Source organism: Cervus elaphus, chromosome 11, assembly GCF_910594005.1.
Source record: "Cervus elaphus chromosome 11, mCerEla1.1, whole genome shotgun sequence".
Lineage (NCBI taxonomy): Eukaryota > Metazoa > Chordata > Mammalia > Artiodactyla > Cervidae > Cervus > Cervus elaphus.
This window is the reverse complement of record NC_057825.1, coordinates 66719153-66737886: the sequence shown is the minus strand read 5'-3', so window position 1 is coordinate 66737886 and position 18734 is coordinate 66719153. Positions and strand designations below refer to the sequence as shown.

The 18734-nt window shown below is 39.1% G+C and overlaps 1 protein-coding gene and 1 non-coding gene across 3 annotated transcripts in view; both read left to right on the top strand.

The window, feature by feature from the left end:
• Positions 1-18734, top strand: part of EML6 (EMAP like 6) — a 276659-nt gene that overhangs the window by 171311 nt on the left and 86614 nt on the right. For both annotated transcript variants that reach the window (XM_043918006.1, XM_043918005.1), the window contains exons 12-16: positions 2871-3038; positions 4000-4106; positions 10626-10744; positions 13535-13721; positions 16306-16411. In XM_043918006.1, the coding sequence (XP_043773941.1) occupies positions 2871-3038; positions 4000-4106; positions 10626-10744; positions 13535-13721; positions 16306-16411 (687 nt within the window). The remainder of the gene's footprint in view (positions 1-2870; positions 3039-3999; positions 4107-10625; positions 10745-13534; positions 13722-16305; positions 16412-18734) is intronic.
• On the top strand, positions 2114-2206 carry LOC122704145. Its single transcript, XR_006343767.1, has one exon. It is a non-coding gene; the product is annotated as a small nucleolar RNA SNORD116 (small nucleolar RNA).

The following is an 18734-nucleotide window of genomic DNA, read 5'->3' as shown; positions in this document are numbered from 1 at the left end:
CAATAAATATTTAAGTGCTATTCTAGAGGCTGGAGATAGGTCACTGCATAAAACCAGCAGAAATCCCTGGAGCTCTTGTCCTACTGAGGAGACACAGTCAATAAACAAAACAATAAAAACACATCTGTTGGTGAGAAGTGCTGTGATGAAAAATAAAGCACACAGGGGGAGTAGTGCTCATGTGGGGCAGTAGGGTATTGCTGTTTTAAGCAGGCGTGGTAAAAGCAGGGCTCACTGATACAGGTTCGTATGACTAGAAACCTGAAAGAGGTGAGGGAGCCAGCCATTCAGAGATGCAGGGGAAGAGCATTCCAGACAGAACACACGTGCAAAAGATAGAGGCAGAAGAGGGCCTGGCTTGCAAAGAGGCTAGTGAGACTAGAGCAGAGAAAGTGAGGGAGAAAGAGGACAGGAAGGAAGATCAGAGAGATAAGGCCTAAATATTGATGACACTGGTGCCTTCCATGGTGGCTCAGTGGTAAAGAACCTGGCTGCCAGTACAGGAGACATGGGTTCGATACTTGGGTCAGGAAGATCCCCTGGAGTAGGAAATGGCAACCCACTGCAGTATTCTTGCCTGGGAAATTCCATGGACAGAGGGGCCCCTCAGGCTACAGTCCATGGCATCACAAAAGAGTCGGGCACAATTTAGCAACTAAACAGCAAATTTGATGACACTGATGTTTGAAGGTTCTAGTTCCAGCCCACCAAGGATGTATGAGCTAGCTATGGCTGTATAACAAATTCTCCCCCTCCCAAAGTTAGCAGCTTAAATCAATAATCATTTATTATCTCATAGTTTTGGGGAGTCAGGGATTCAGGAGCAGCTTAGCTGGATGATTCTAGTTCCAGGTCTCTCATGAGGCTACAGTCATCTGAAGACTAGACTGAGGCCAAAGATCCTCTTCCAAGATGTTCCCTCACCTGGCTCTTGGCAGAAGGCCTCAGCTCCTGGCCATGTGAGCCTCTCCCTGAGCTGCTTGGGTGTCCTCATCACACGGTATCTAGAGATCCAGGAAAGAGCAAGGATGCATCCGCAGTGCCTTTTATAACCTCCTCTTGGATGTCACACACCTTTACTTTTGACAGTCTATTTGTTTTGATTTGTATCAAATAATTTGTGGACATATTTTTCCAGCTTTATTCAGATAAAATTAACAAATAACATTGTATATGTTTAAAGTGCAACATGGTGATTTCATTTATGTAACTGTTGTGAAATGATCACTACTTTAAGGTTAGTTAACATATCTATGACCTCAGTTATTTTGTGTTGTGTGTGCCCATGCATGCGTGCTGAGAACATTTAAGGTCTACTCTCTTAGCCACTGTCAAATATATGAGGCAGTATTATTAAATACAGTCACCATGCTGTATATTAGTTCCCCAGAAGTTATTCATCTTATACTGAAAGTATATCTTTGGCCAACATCTCACCATCTCCTCAGCCCCCAATCTCCTCATAACCACAAATCAACCGTGTTTTTCTATAGTTTCATGTTTTTAGAATTGTGGGTATTTTTAAAACAACCCCAAAGAGATGGGTTAAATCCTGTCTGAGAAGGGTATAAAGGTCAGGGAAGCAAAGGATAGCCCAGCAAGGTCTACAGAGATGTGGAAAGGTTTACTTTATAATTATTGAATTATAATTATATATATATATAATTTGGCATCTCCAGCTGATCAGAGTTGGAATCTGTTTGACTTTATTAACAGTCTAATCTCTTTAAACTGATTTAGGAAACTCCTTGTAATGGGCAGTTGCTTTTGAGACTCAAGTCCTTCCTTTCCCCTTCTGTGGCAGCATCCCCCTTGCCTTTTTCGGAGGCCCTGATATAATAAAACCTCACCTGCTCAGAGCATGCTCTCAGGAAAATAACATGTAGCAGCCATTTTTGCCTTCCTATAAATTTAAATCATTATCTCCCCAGTGTGTATTTAAATTTTAAGCATGTGATAGTTAAACAGGTGGCTTTTCCCCCATTAAAGAGATGCCACTTAGAGGGACTGTAATAGCTAGAAGTATTTCTGAAGAAGGGATGGGGTGCTTGTGGGCCCTGGAAATATCCCACAGTCTTTGGGGTTCTAGGCCTCCACATAAGATGGACCTTGCTGATCGATGACGACACCCTCTCATGCATTCCTTGGAAAATCTGAACAAAATGAGTGAGAACTCACTACCGTCTCCTCATCGAAACTGAGGTCCAGCACGTTGCCTCCCTTGGGGTTAAAAAAAAAAAAAAGATGGACCTTGATTACTTCCATGAGTGCCTTTATACTGCTGTGTATGGACCACACACTGGAGACTTTGCTTCAGTTATTCAGTGCCAAATATAAGTTCGCAAAGCTTTTCTATTGCATTTACTCCCCAGGGATGGTGTTCACTGAGTAAAAGTAATCAATTTAAGAGAAAAAAGTTTCATTCTCCCAACTCTACATCATATGACCCCAAACAATAACTTAACATTTCCCCCTTCAGAATTATTTTCTGTTTCCCAGTTGTAAAGGATTGCCGGTTGTATCTCATACTTAAATAAGAATGTGTAAGATATTTATTCTTTAGCTTTTATTTGCAGAATCAGTGATGCAGTAAGTGTTATTTGGAACAGGTTCAGATGTGTCTTTAGAAACAGCTCAGATTTTAAGACCTAGTTTTAGCTTAATTCATACTGGAATGATTGACATATCTTTTGAAACATTCACTTATTTATTATATATAAGGCTGAAGATTATGTTTTCTAGTGTATTTAAAGCTTTTGTCCTCAACATGAATAGGAATGTAATTTTTTTTTTTTTGGAATGTAATTTTTTAACCAACGAGTTCTTTTTTTTTTTTTTTCATAACTAATCTTCTCAATAATATCTTTCAGGAGCCAAATTTAGAAAGTATGTGGGCCATTCTGCACATGTCACAAACGTCCGCTGGTCTCATGACTTTCAGTGGGTATTAAGCACAGGAGGGGCTGACCACTCGGTTTTCCAGTGGAGATTTATTCCAGAAGGTGTCAGCAATGGCCTGCTGGAAACCGCACCCCAGGGTAAAATCAGTAATAATTTTCCAACATCTGTTTGTTTTTCAATAAAAATTTCACATAATGGCCTGACATCTCTTCTGAAGGTAAAGAGTTAAAGCCATTTTGAAAAATTCATTCCTACCATAAATTTAAAAATTAAAAAAAAACAGAAAAACGTTTTGAGATATGGGTTAATCGAATATGGGTCAATTGGATAATTTCCTTCAAAGATTTTTGCTTATACTAAATGAAAGCTGAAGGTCTAAAGTTTACATGAAGAATTAACTTTTGAAAACAAGATCAGCACATACATTTCAGCCTCCTTAGGACACTTCTAATGAATGGTGGGGCTGCTGGGTCAGGTGACCAAGTAACATTTGGAATAGGAGTTGCCTTCCTAATAGGGATCAAAGAATGATCCACAGTCAGGATCAGCTGTGTTCCAGGTCAATGGATTTGTTGGTCCTTTAATTTATTGTACTGTCAGTAGTAATGACCATGTACTATGTGAGGAAATGGTTTTTATTGGGAGGGGTTCTGCAGCAGTTTTGACCATGACAGTTACCAGCACTTGGTGGTCATGTTAACAGGCTAAAGAGGATTTTTACTGAATAAATGGTTGAATTTCCTTCTGACCCAGCTTCCTCCATGGTAAAACCTCCCTGTCTCCCCTTTTCTCTCTTTCAAAGCAAGATTTAAAACCCAAAGATCCATTATCTAATACAAGTATGGAAATGGTGGGGGGAGTTACGCTAATCTGTTAATACTCCTAAAAAGAGGGTGAGAGGTATGCCGCTGAACTTAACCAAAAGATGAAAGGAAAAAGATGTTTTAAGAATCTACAGCAAATGAAAATTATGGTGTATGGTGTAGTTATTTTTATTGAACTCAGTAGGATAGAAGAAAGAAAATATTTTTAAATAAACTTTTTAGCCATTAAGAGTCTCAGAATTTCTGCTTGTTTCTTGTGGGGGTGTTTCTGCAGACGGTGGCACTGATTCCTACAGTGAAGAATCTGATTCAGATTTATCTGACGTGCCGGAGTTGGACTCTGATATTGAACAAGAAACTCAAATCAATTATGATCGTCAGGTCAGTAAACAGGAAGCCTTATGACAGATACTTTATAACCCCAAATCTTGATATCATTCAAATCAGACACTGCACTAAAATTGGTTAGTCCTTCGGCAAAAGAAAATTAAAAATAGAATTAGTAAAATTGGCTACTTCTTGTCTTTAAATGCAGATTTGAAATAAGGTTTTTACTGATCATGTCAGTAAAAAAATTTTAAGGAGAAGGTAGTAGCAAATTTTAAAGCAGAACCCATGACAATTTGGGTTTCCTGCTTTCCTAGCAACTAAAAATTTTAAATATCTGTTGCAGAAAAATGTGCAAGTGAGTTACATGATTTTTCATTTTTCTCAGCAGATCATTAAAGCATGTGTTTTCTTTATAGAACAGGAGACTCTGGAAGCATGGTAGTTTGCAAATGAGCTATTGTCCTGATGTCTCTCTTAGCTTGTGGAGACCATTATCCATTTAATTAAAGTAAAAGCCCAAATACAATGCGTATTATCTGTCCAGTCAGAAATCATCTTTAGTAAAAAAATTGGACAATTACAACTAATTGGGTACTATTTTTTAAAAAATAGGTATTTAATTTTAGCACTAAACTATGTATTAAAATGCACAATCCTTCACTGGAATCTGGACACGTATCACCTTCTTAATGGTAATAACTCTAGGGGGTTCTGTTTTCTTCCTTGTCATTTAACGGAGCTATGTGAAGCAGATTCCATAAATGAACATGGAGCTAATAAGATTTCAAGTTTCAGACATAGAAACTGTCAGTCTTGCCCACGGAAACTTACCATAGGCCTGTGGCAGCTGCCATGTATCAAGTGTCTCTGTGGGGCCACATCCTGTGCTATACGTACACCAAAGCCAACCCCACAGCAACCCCTGAGAGGCTAAGTACTGTGCCCGCATCCTTATTGCTTGTAGTGTTAGAATAAGAAAGCGGATCTGATCCTCTGTCTGGAGTGCACATCCTATGGGCTACTTAGCTTTGCCTCTAAATAAGCTCTGAATGTATGACTTTTCAGATGATGACTTTTTTCCCAGCCCATAATTGTCACTCACTGCTTTCAATTTTGAAAAATTAGATTAGCACAAAAGTAGTCCAGCTGATGGCTTGGCTCAACTTCAAGACTAAATCAGTTTGACTGTGTGTTGGTACAATATATTATGCTATAGATTAAGATTTGAAAGGAAATTATTAATATGTAAATATGAAAATATTAAACAATATTATACCCTGATATCAAGGTGAAATGGAATGAACAATGAAAGGGGAAAGCAAAATGAACATACAATTTAAGGAAAAAAGAAAGAGAAAAGCAATTTTTTTACTTGAGATGTTTTTATTTAATAAAATGGTACTCGTAAAAGAATGAAAATTAATGACTTGATTGAAATTCATGCCTAAGATTTGTATATTCTCCCTGACATCTTACTTTCTAAAGTTTTCACCTGTGTTATTTGATTCATGTTGTCTGAATTTGATTCCTGAGTTATTCCTGAGCTGGAAGTCTGTTCTACAGATGGGACTTTGAGGCCCACAGAAGTTATGAGACTGTTTGAATAAGCAGTAGAATTGCCGAGACAAGAATTCAGTTCTCTAAAGTAGTTGATAAGCTGAGGAAAGCATCTGAATTCAGATGAATAATTATCATTAGACTTTAAAAGCTTAGTTCATTGCATCTGTAATAGACAAGGCAGAAGTGAGATATCGCCTGACTTCTTTTTTTTTCAAACAATTTTTGGTCAAACCCTAAATAAGAGTTTTATTATAATATTTTCATGATTTTTTGTAATGCAGTTTGATTGAATTAAATTTCATTTAAATGTATTAAATTTATATCTCTTGATAGTAGGGCATAAGTACATGGTAGACAAAAGATGGATTTTATCCACATTTAAATTATAGGGAATGTTCTCCCAGTCAACAGCATATGCTAGGTCCTAGATTAAGCCAAGAGCTTTGCTCTGTATCCAAGTCTGATCTGGAAGGTTCATAGGGTCATGAAAGAAGGATAATTCCCAAGAGTGATCACCATGATTCACAAGGCCACATTTTACATGTCTGAATAATCAAGAGATTTCTTGCCTAGAAGAAATTTTAACAAAATACTTAAATTATATTGATAATTTTATTTAATAATTTCCTTTCATATTTATCTGAAGTAACTATATTATCTGGATATAAATTTATTAAGAAACATAATAGCAGAATTTTTTTGAAGGAATTCTTTTAAATCCCAATGATTTAAAAGATACTTCAAGTTAGCTTTGTTCATTCAGTTCAGTTCAGTCACTCAGTCATGTCCAACTCTTTGCGACCTCATGAACCGCAGCACGCCAGGCCTCTCTGTCCATCACCAACTCCCGAAGTTTACCCAAACTCATGTCACTGGCAATCCACTCCAGTACTCTTGCCTGGAAAATCCCATGGACGGAGGAGCCTGGTAGGCTGCAGTCCATGGGGTCGCTAAGAGTTGGACACGACTGAGCGACTTCAGTTTCACTTTTCATTTTCATGCATTGGAGAAGGAAATGGCAACCTACTCCAGTGTTCTTCCCTGGAGAATCCCAGGGATGGGGGAGCCTGGTGGGCTGCCGTCTATGGGATCGCACAGCGTCGGACACAACTGATGCGACTTAGCAGCAGCAGCATGTCCATTGAGTTGGTGATGCCTTCCAACCATCTCATCCTCTGTTGTCCCCTTCTCCTCCCATCCTCAATCTTTCCCAGCAACTAGGTCTTTTCAATTGAGTCAGCTCTTCCCATCAGGTGGCCAAACTATTGGAGTTTCAGCTTCAGCATCAGTCCTTCCAATGAATACCCAAGACTGATCTCCTTTAGGATGGACTGGTTGGATTTCCTTGCAGTCCAAGGGACTCTCAAGAGTCTTCTCCAGCACCACAGTTCAAAAGCATCAATTCTTCTGGGCTCAGTTTTCTTTATGGTCCAACTCTCACATCCATATGTGGCTACCAGAAAAACCATAGCCTTGACTAGATGGACCTTTGTTGGCAAAGTGATGTCTCTGCTTTTTAATATGCTGTCTAGGTTGGTCATAGCTTTTTTCCAAGGAGCAAGCGTATTTTAATTTCATGGCTGCAATCACCATCTGCAGTGATTTTGGAGCCCATAAAAATAAAGTCAGCCACTGTTTCCACTGTTTCCCCATTCAATTTGCCATGAAGTGATGGGACCAGATGCCATGATCTTAGTTTTCTGAATATTGAGCTTTAAACCAACCTTTTCACTCTCCTCTTTCACTTTCATCAGGAGGCTCTTTAGTTCTTCTTCACTTTCTGCCATAAGGGTGGTGTCATCTGCATATCTGAGGTTATTGATATTTCTCCCGGCATTCTTGATTCCAGCTTGTGCTTCATCCAGCCCAGCATTTCTCATGATGTACTCTGCACATAAGTTAAGTAAGCAGGGTGGCAATATACAGCCTTGATGTACTCCTTTTCCTATTTGGAACCAGTCTGTTGTTCCATGTCCAGTTCTATCTAGAAGAAGTAAAATTCAATCTTATGTTTTCAATTTCATTTGTCTTTTCAGAGAACCTATTCTTAGTTTTATTAATCTTTTCTACAGTTTTCCTATTCTCTATTTCATTTATTTCTGTACTAATCTCTATTATTTCCTTACTTCTAACATTGGACTTAGTGTCCAAACTAAGTCCAAGCTTTTTTCTAGCTCCTTGACATATAATACTAAGTTCTTTATCTGAAATGTATCTTTTTTCTTAATGGATATGTTTATTAGTTACAAACATTCCCCTTTGATATGCTTTTGCTGTGTCCTATAAGTTCTGGTATGTTGTGTTTCCATTTTCATTTCTGTCAGATTTTTTAAAACTTCCTTTTTGATTTCTTCTTTGATTCATTATTTGTTCAGAAGTGTGTTAATTCCTACTTATTTGTGACTTTCTCAGCTTTCTTTCTGTTACTTATTTCTCCGTTCAATTCAGTAGTTCAGTCATGTCTGACTCTTTGCAACCCCATGGACTACAGCACGCCAGACTTCCCTATCCATCACCAACTCCCAGAGCTTACTAAAAATCATGTCCATCAAGTCAGTGATACCATCCAACCATCTCATCCTCTGTCATCCCCTTCTCCTCCAGCCTTCAATCTTTCCCAGCATCAGGGTCTTTTCTGATAAGTCAGTTCTTCACATCAGGTAGCCAGAGTATTGGAGCTCCAACTTCAGCATAAGTCCTTCCAGTGAATATTCAGGATTGATTTCCTTTAGGATTGACTGGTTTGATTTCCTTGCAATCCAAAGGACTCTCAAGGGTCTTCTCTAACACCACAGTTCAAAAGCATCAATTCTTCTGTGCTCAGCTTTCTTTATGGTCCAACTCTCACATCCATACATGGACTACTGCAAAAACCATAGCTTTGACTAGACGGACTTCTGTCAGCAAAGTAATGTCTCTGCTTGTTTAATATGCTGTCTAGGTTAGTCATAGCTTTTCTTCCAAGGAACAAGCATCTTTTAATTTCATGACTGTAGTCACCATCTACAGTGATTTTGAAGCCTAAGAAAATAAAGTCGTCACTGTTTCCATTGTTTCCCCATTTATTTGCCATGAAGTTATGGGACCAGATGCCATGATCTTCGTTTTTTGAATGTTGAGTTTTAAGCCAACTTTTTCACTCTCCTCTTTCACTTTCATCAAGAGGTTCTTCAGTTCCTCTTCGTTTTCTGCCATAAGGGTGGTGTCATCTGCCTATCTGAGATTATTGATATTTCTCCTGACAATCTTGATTCCAGCTTCTGCTTCATCCAGCCTGGCATTTCACATGATGTACTCTGCATATAAGTTAAATAAGCAGGGTGACAATATACAGCGTTAATGTACTCCTTTCCCAATTTAGAACCAGTGCGTTGTTCCTCCAGTTCTAACTGTTGCTTTTTGACCTGCATACACATTTCTCAAGAGGCAGGTGAGGTGGTCTGGTATTCCCATCTTTTGAAGAATTTTCTACAATTTGTTGTGATCCTCACAGTCAAAGTTTAGCATAGTCAATAAAGCAGAAGTAAGTGTTTTTCTGGAACTCTCTTGCTTTTTCTATGATCCAGTGGATGTTGGCAATTTGATCTCTGGTTCCTCTGCCTTTACTAAATCCAGCTTGAGCATCTGGAAGTTCTCAGTTCAAGTACTGTTGAAGCCTAGCTTGGAGAATTTTGAGCATTACTTTGCTAGCATGTGAGATGAGTGTAATAGTGAAATAGTTTGAACATTTTTGACATTGCCTTTCTTTGGGATTGGGATGAAAATGAACCTTTTCCAGTCCTGTGACCACTGCTGAGTTTTCCAAATTTGCTGGCATATTGAGTGTGGCACTTTCACAGCATCATCTTTTAGGATTTGAAATAGCTCAGCTGGAATTCCATCACCTCCACTAGCTTTGCTCATAGTGATGCTTCCTGAGGCTCACTTGACTTCACACTCCAAGATGTCTGGCTCTAGGTGAGTGATCACACCATCATGGTTATCTGGCTCATTAAGATCTTTTTTGTATAGTTCTTTGTATTCTTGCCACCTCTTCTTAATATCTTCTGCTTCTGTTAGATCCATACTTATTTCTGGTTTCATACAATAGTGGTCAGAAAAAGATACTTGATATAATTTCAATCTTTTTAAATTTATTGAGCCTTGTTTTGTGGTCTAACATTATCTGTCCTAGAAAATGTTCCTTTTGCACTTGAGAAGAATGTGTATTCTGCTGCTGATAAAGGAGAAGTTCCATATTTGTTTGTTAGAATATTTGATCTGTTGTTGTTGTTGTTTACTGCCAAGTCATGTCCAACTCTTTGCAACCCCGCAGACTGCAGCACACCAGGCCTCCCTGTCCCCCACCATCTCCCAGAGTTTGCCTAAGTTCATGTGCATTGCATCAGTGATGCCATCCAACCATCTCATCTTCTGTCATCCTCTTCTCCTTCTGCCTTCAGTCTTTCTCAGCATCAGGGTCTTTTCCAGTGAGTTGGCTATTCACATCAGGTGGCCAAAGTTTTGGTGCTTCAGCATCAGCCCTTCCAATGAATATTCAAGGTTGATTTCCTTTAAGATTGACTGGTCTGATCTCCTTGTTGTCCAAAGGACTCTCAAGAGTCTTCTCCAGCACCACAGTTTGAAAGCATCTATTCTTTTGGCCTGTGGTATTGTTTAAATCTGTTTCATTATTGATTCTCTGGATGATCAGTCTGTTGTTGAGAGTGGGACTTTACAGTTCCCAACTATTATTGTACTGATATTTATTTCTTCTTTTAGTTGTTAATATAGGCTTTGCAGATTTAGATGCTGTCAGGGGCATAAATATTTACCATTGTTAAACCTTCTCAATAAGTTGACCCCTTTACCGTTATATAATGCCCTTCTTTTTCTCCTGTGACAACTTTTAATTTCTAATGTTTTAAAAAACTTGATTTCCTGCAATTAAAGATTTCCTGAGAATGCCAAGATATTTATATATTTGAAACCTGAAGAGTGTCTCACTAAGTGTTTCTGCTACCCATGAAGGTTTACAAAGAAGATCTACCTCAGCTAAAGCAACAAAGTAAAGAGAAAAACCATGCAGTGCCCTTCCTCAAACGAGAAAAGGCTCCTGAGGACAGCCTGAAACTCCAGTTCATACATGGGTAGGTGACATGGCACCAGCCTTATCACCTTGTCGCCCTTTTCAGCGCTGCCCCACTTCAGGCTGGCTTTCCTCTCCACCTTGCACTTACTTGTGCTTAATATTTTAACCGTGACTCTGTCCAGTTTTCTCAGTGTTCTGAGTCCACCTCAGTGAGCGTGTCTAGATTTTTCATGCTTCATGTCTTTTCGTGATGCATGTGTTACTGTCACTCCTTGGTATTTCATTTCATTCTCTCCATCTCTGCTTCCTCATTCCATAACTCCTGCTCTATTCAGCTGGCTTTCCCAGGACAACCTTTCTTTGAAACACTTCTGGTCATATATGTCCTAAATAATTTTGAATTTTGAAAATCATGTGCAACCTTCCACATTTTAAGTTGACATCGAAGATTTTTCAACCTAAGCTTAAATGCTTGTAAAGAGCATAATAGCTACTGTTTTATAAATACTCAGATTATTTATTTAAATAGCTCCAATGGAACCTAAATGCCATAGACATTTGATTTCCATCATCATCAGTTTAAAAAATACATGAACCCATATTTCTGTTCTACTTCTCCCACAGAATTTTACCCTAACATATTATTTTTATGCTGGTAAGTCTTTTATTGATCACCCTGTCTTAACTTCAACAAGGAAAAAACATAATTATCAGTTCAAATTAAATTTAATTCCCTGTGATCGTAACTTTCTAACTCTGTGCTCTCCAATACAGTATCTACTTGTAGGCAATGAACACTTGAAATGTGACTGCTCTGAATTAAAATGTGCTGTATATAGAAAATGCACACCAGATTTTGAAGACTTAATGTAAAAAAACCATACACATCATTAAAATGTTTTGTATTGATTACAGGTGGACATGATAATATTTTAGACATTGGGTTAAATATTCTTAGGATAAATTTCATCTGTTACTTTTCACTTTCTAATGTGACAATTATAACTTTTTAAATTACCTATATGATTTACATAATATTTCTATTGGACAGTGCTGCTCTTAGCACTAACACATTTTTTTCTGGATTTAATTATTATTATAACTATTAATATTAATAATAAATAGCTGGCTAAATCAACATAAAGATAGTATAAATTCTGATAAATAGTTATTAAACATAAAAAATTTTATTGGAAAGACTATTAAGATAGAATTTTTTCAATGAGTTCAGATATACCTGCATATATATTTCTTATTGCTAGATGGTAATAGAGTTTAGCATTTTATCTATTCCAATTTTGCACTTTTTATTTTTATTAGTTGGAGGCTAATTACTTTACAATATTGTAGTGGTCTTTGCCATACATTGATATGAATCAGCCATGGATTTACATGTGTTCCCCATCCTGAGCCCCCCTCCCACCTCCCTCCCCATCCCATCCCTCTGGGTCATCCCAGTGCACCAGCCCCGAGCACTTGTCTCATGCATCCAACCTGGACTGGCGATCTGTTTCACACTTGATAATATATATGTTTCAACACCGTTCTCTCAGATCATCCCACCCTCGCCTTCTCCCACAGAGTCCAAAAGTCTGTTCTAAACATCTGTGTCTCTTTTTCTGTCTTGCATATAGGGTTATTGTTACCATCTTTCTAAATTCCATATTTATGTGTTAGTATACTGTATTGGTGTTTATCTTTCTGGCTTACTTCACTCTGTATAATGAGCTCCAGTTTTATCCATCTCATTAGAACTGATTCAAATGTATTCTTTTTAATGGCTGGGTAATATTCCATTGTGTATATGTACCACAGCTTTCTTATCCATTCGTCTGCTGATGGGCATCTAGGTTGCTTCCATGTCCTGGCAATTATAAGCAGTGCTGTGATGAACACTTGGGTGCACATGTCTCTTTCAGATCTGGTTTCCTTGGTGTGTATCCCCAGGAGTGGGATTGCTGGGTCATATGGCAGTTCTATTTCCAGTTTTTTAAGGAATCTCCACACTGTTCTCCATAGTGGCTTTACTAGTTTGCATTCCCACCAACAGTGTAAGAGGGTTCCCTTTTCTCCACACCCTCTCCAGCATTTATTGCTTGTAGACTTTTGGATAGCAGCCATCCTGCATATATCTTTCTTACTGCTAGATGGTAATACAGTTTAGCATTTTATCTATTCCAATTTTGCACTTTTTAATGTAAGGACTAAGAAAACTTACATCTACTTACGTAAGTAGATGAGAATAGAGGTAGTTTTATCACAGCGATGGTAATCAATTCTTTAAATTCCTCTTGAGTCACAGGCCAAAAATATAGATTGTGATTTTGATGTATCACACAAAAATGTAACTTAATGATCCATCAGCTGACAATTCAGTTAAATCACTCTTCAATTTTGTTAAAAGCAAAAAATTGTTTTGGTGTCCCTGGAAGGTTTGCCATTCGAAGGTGGCACACCATAGTAAGATTCCAGATGAATGAGAGGATTGACATCCTAAACTGGGAGGAAGGCAGTCAGGAAACGGGAAGTGGGAAAGGAAAACCTACCCCTCATCAGAGGTGTGTTCTCAGACTGGTCAGTTTTAAGAGAAAGCACGTATAGTAGCTGAGGATCTGGAAGTAAATTCTATTAAAATTACCAGTGTCCATTTGCCCCTTTGAAAGTCATCACTTGCCTTCAGAGATCCTCATTCCCTCATTGAAGATCACGGTCACAGGCAACTGTGGAGACACCCAGGTTCTACTTGTCCATGTCCATGTTAGCATGTCAACTTTATCGTCTCACAACTTCTGCTCTGTACATTCACTGCTTATTCAACTTCTGTGCGTTTCTTGGACCTGTGCTTCAGTTACAGAGGCTACGATTGTAGAAACAATCTGTTCTACACACAAGCTGGAGAAGTGGTCTATCACATTGCTGCAGTTGCTGTCGTGTACAATAGGCAGCAACACTCGCAGAGACTGTACCTGGGACACGACGATGACATTCTGAGCCTGACCATTCATCCAGTGAAGGACTACGTGGCCACTGGGCAGGTATATATCTCCCCTGTAAGATGCAGATTTAGCTGAAGAGAGAGGATTTAATTTTGAACTCAATTTACATATAAGAAACACTTGGTGGAAATAAACCTGAGGTAGGAATTTGAAGGTGTAGTGAATGCTGGATCATTTCATAATGCTGGGAAAAATCAATCAATACATATTGGGGTTCGATCCCTGGGTTGGGAAGGTCCCCTGGAGAAGGACATGGCAACCCACACCAGTCTTCTTACCTAGAGAACCCCATGGACAGAGGAGCCTGGCAGGCTATTGCCCATAGCGTTGCAAAGAGTCCGACATGGCTGAAGCGACTTAGCACAGGAAGTTGAAGGTGCAGTGAGTACAGGATCATTTCATGGTGGTGGGAAAACCAACCAATACGTACCAGAACTTTTGGGAAGGCTTTGAGGAATTCTTATTCTGACATGATGAAATCTGTGAACAGGATTAGGTGAAACTAAAATAATGTAAGTTCCATGAAGTCTTACTATATTTACCTCCTTACTCAGAACTCAGTATAAAAAAAAAAAAAAAAGAACTCAGTATATCCTAGGTACTCAAAACTGTTTACTGAATAAACCATATTTTAATACCAGTGTAACATCTAGTGTATAGTTATTGTTATAGAACTTAAAGTTGTATTAATTTGGGCCCATTCATTATTGTATATTTTAGCCTTCAAAAAACTAAATTTTATCTGAACCATCTTGGAATGCCTAAACTTTGGATTGAGTCTATAATTGAAAAGCTGCTCAAAACAGAGCTCTGTGTTCAATTCAGCAAACAAAGAATCTGTTAAATTCACATCTTGCTGGTAAAGCAATAGTATTGTTGACAGTATTTTCAGTATTGTGCTCTTTTCTACCAATGTTTAAATTGCATTTTTATTTGGTTTTATCATGAGCTTTTAACTGTAGGAAATACTTCACCTGATCCTCAACATCAGAGTGGCAAATTCCAAGAAAAACTACTGGTATGAAGAGACCTGGGTTTGATTTCTGGGTTGGGAAGATCTCCTGGAGAAGGATGGCTACCCACTCCAGTATTCTGACCTGGAGAATTCCATGGACTGTATAGTCCATGGGGTTGCAAAGAGTCAGAGACAACTGACTGACGTTCACTTTCCCTTTCACTTTCATGAGGGTCAAAGATTAACATGAGACAACAAACTATTTCTGAGACTTGATAGGAGGTAGAAGTCTTCGAAAAGGGTTTATAGCCTGATTTTCATAGCCTTGGATGAAACTGAGGTATGTAGAGAGTCAGCCCCCAGAAATGTGCATTTGGTGGGGAAAGAGTTCATAGCTCTTATATTATTTGTCAAAGGATTACAATCCTCCAGAAGGAAAGAGCCATTAATTTAAACATGATTTGCTTCTCTTCCAACTGTAAATTAGATCATCTATTCTGTCTTAGCTGACATTAAATTTTATAAGTAATTGATCACTGCTTTGCCTTTTTACTCTTTCCTGCTCCCTCCCCCTTTTTTGTCTTTCTTAGAAACAGATGATGCTTGATTCATGGGTGTTTAACATCCTTCCTTTGAAAGAAAAACCAGAGACTGGTTCTTGACCTAAACCCCTGAGGATCCACCACACTTTACACTGTAATTGGTGGGAAGCAGACCAGTAGGCCAGTACACTCTCCTGGGGTAATTGGGCCTCCACAGGCCAGTGTGAGAGTTCGGTGGACTCTGCTGAGTTACATGCATGGCTTCATGTCCCATTTTTCCTTTTAGAGTCATCATACCCAACAAGGACTTTTTCCCCCTCTGTGTATTATAAGTGTGGCGGCTTCCCTTGTAGCTCAGTGGGTAAAGAATCTGCCTGTAATGCAGGAGACTCAGGTTCGATTCCTGGGTTGGAAAGATCCCCTGGAGAAGGAAATGGCAACCCACTCCAGTATTCTTGCCTGGAGAATCCCATGGACAGAGGAACCTGGAGGGCTATAGTCCATGGGGTCGCAAGAATCGGACACAACTTAGCGACTAAACCACCACCACCATTATAAGTGAGGAAAACCAATTTAGTGGTATAGTTTTATCTGTGGTTGGGAATTGGTGTGATAGAAGCTTGTGTCCCCTTGAGAGGAAGCCACCTAATAATAAAGTTAAGCCTTGAAACTTTCACTTCCCAGGGGTAGAAGTAGGGCCAGGCCTCCTTGAGGTGGGTAAATAATTGAGGCAAGTAAAAGCACTCTTAGGATAGACAGTGTCATGAAAACGAACAGTTGAATTTTTTGATCAAGGAGTGGAATCGTGTATAGAGTTGAGAAGGTGGGAAGGGAAGGATGGAACTAACTGACAGAACAAAGCCCAGAAGACTAGAATCTTAAATATCCATTAACTGGGAGCCATACACCAGGTCAGGCTCTACTGGGATCCATCAAGACATTTAGACTCTTGGTTCCTCAGCTTCCTCTTCTGGAAAGCAGTGGAGTCGGACCAGGATATGTCCCAGGGTCTTCCTACTCTCCACGTATGTGGGGTTTGATTTCTGAGCGGCACTTGACTCTAAGGAACAAAATCACTTTTTTTATGATTTATAAGTTGTTAATAACACTCATCCTTTTATTTAAGGTTGGAAGAGATGCAGCTATTCATGTCTGGGACACGCAGACTCTAAAATGTTTGTCACTGTTGAAAGGACAGCATCAGAGAGGAGTGTGTGCCCTTGATTTCTCAGGTAAGCACCAGTTTGCCGCCAGAGTCACTGACAGATGGTCCCACATTTACTTTGGGTTTTTTGGGTTTTTTTAACCCTTTTATTTGGTTTAGTCCTGCTTGTAAGGAGGTGAGCCCTTTGTGTGTCAGCTGCCCAGTCTTAGATTGAAAATCGGATATGTGAGTACCTCACTAAAAACATGGCCTTTAGACTGCACCTCCTTTCCTCCTCTTCATTTCCTCTCTCCTAAGTCATTACCCAGAGCTCACACTGCGTTCTGCATTTGCTTGAGAGATTTGAAATCCAGAGCAGCTGTTGCCATTGAAAGCCGTCATTGCAAATGTCTGGCAGTGACTCAGAGCATCAATTTCATCTCTTTAAATAAATGGAAAGACAGCACTTGTGATTTAAAATATAAAGGACTAGAGGGAGGGCTGCAAATTCTCTGCAAAAGGCCACTTTACAACACTGGTGTTTTGAAAGTCAGATTTCATATTGAAAAAATAGAACTGATGTTTCTATCTCTTTAATTTAAAATTTGAACACAGTGATGTTAATATACTAACTGATGAATATAATTTTCTTCAGAGTAAGGCCATTTCTTTATGCTGGAGTTGAAAAATGAGGGTTAAAACACAAAAGGTGTTTTTACCTAGAAATTTTTAATAATCCCAATTGTAGATATTAGATCTGTAGGAAAAATTTCTAACTTTCTACAGAAAACCGTTCCTGTAATTTCTTTTTTTCTAAATTCCACTCAAATATGTGCAATATGTATAATATTGGTTGTTAAATTCCATTTTACAACTCCAATCTCTGTCTTATATGCCTCCCTCTCTACTTTCCTCCCTCAAGCTGAACTTCCTCCCATCTGTGCCATGGTGGCTATGCTGATCTCTCATCCCATCCTCACTTCCTCCAGACCATCCTGCCCCCTTCTGGAATCCTGAGGAAGTGCAGTTACATGTCTGCTCCATGGACTCTACTTGGCTGACTGACTCTAGGCTGAGCCCTTACTGAACATTCATGGCCTTCTAGGATCTGGCCTTGGTCTTCCCTTGCAGTGTTTTCACCCACCAACCCAATCATGCTCCATTCCATCTACCTATCTGGAGAGCCTAAATGTACTCCTGCCCTTCTTTTTGCCTGTGTTCCTTTGCTTGTGCTATTCTCATGTGTCTTATGTTTAAGTTTAACCATCCTTTAAGACCAAGCTGAAAGGTTTATACTCCAGCCTTCCAGGGAGAAATGCCCTGTCCCTCTGCATTGCTTAACCCATTTGTTGTTATTGCTCTTAGAGTACCTGTTAGAGTCCATGGGGGTACTGTAGTTATTTGTGTTAGCATCTCCTATGGCCCTCTCAGAATGTAAACTACTCATCTAGCCCATCTCTCTGTTCCGCACTGAGCATGTTATAGTGTTGTGTACACAGGGGCTATTCCAAAAATGTGAATGAATGAAGTTTTGCTTAATGAGCTCTGTCTTGCCTTTCACTACTGCTACTAGAACTTACATGTAAACCATCTTTGGATGAAAATTATCTTTATTCTCTGACCAATCACACAATACAGGTTTGTGTGGATGTCATATGCACTTTCTCATATGCTCTAAACTACTATACAAGTAGTTACCCAGGCCCCTCAGATCGTTGCCCGGGATAGTGAAACCAGATACTCTTAAGAAGAGGCTGAGAAGTGGATTCTGTCACTGCTTCTAATTCTATTTTAGGCAAATTAAGAAATGCTCAGATAAATATTTTCTGCATAAAAAGATATTTCTGTTTTAACAATACACTCTCTATTCACCAGATAACAGTCACTAGGGAAGAGCCCATTTATGCAGCAAATGTGTTATTTTTGATTGTGAAAAGTCACATTGTTTTGTCTCAGAATTTAAATACCATGTTAATTTTATAAATGGTGCCCAAAAAGCTAGGTGATAGTTTGAGAAAGCACTACAAATAAGGACTATTGAGGAAGTGGGGAAGTATCTATTGTGTTTGATCCATCACCGTGTATGGTTCCATGAAGATGAACTGTGGTTGGTTGATCTTGGTGGTTTCTATGGCCCTTCTGAAGGTGTGAGCTGAGCCTCTTCAGTTTAATTTATATTCATAGTCATACCTTGTGTTATAATGATACAGCTTTAGTCTTAAACAGATACCTGCACAGCTTTACAGGCCAAGAATGAAGATCCGGAGAGTCTGATGGTATGGCTGAGATCCAGAGCAGGGACCCAGGGCTCCTGGCTCTCGGTTCTGTAAAAAAGTCACCAGGCCTGGGGCCACTGGGAGGCAGGAGCTGTGCCATCACTCTCCCGGCTCATCCTCCTGCCCTTTCCTACC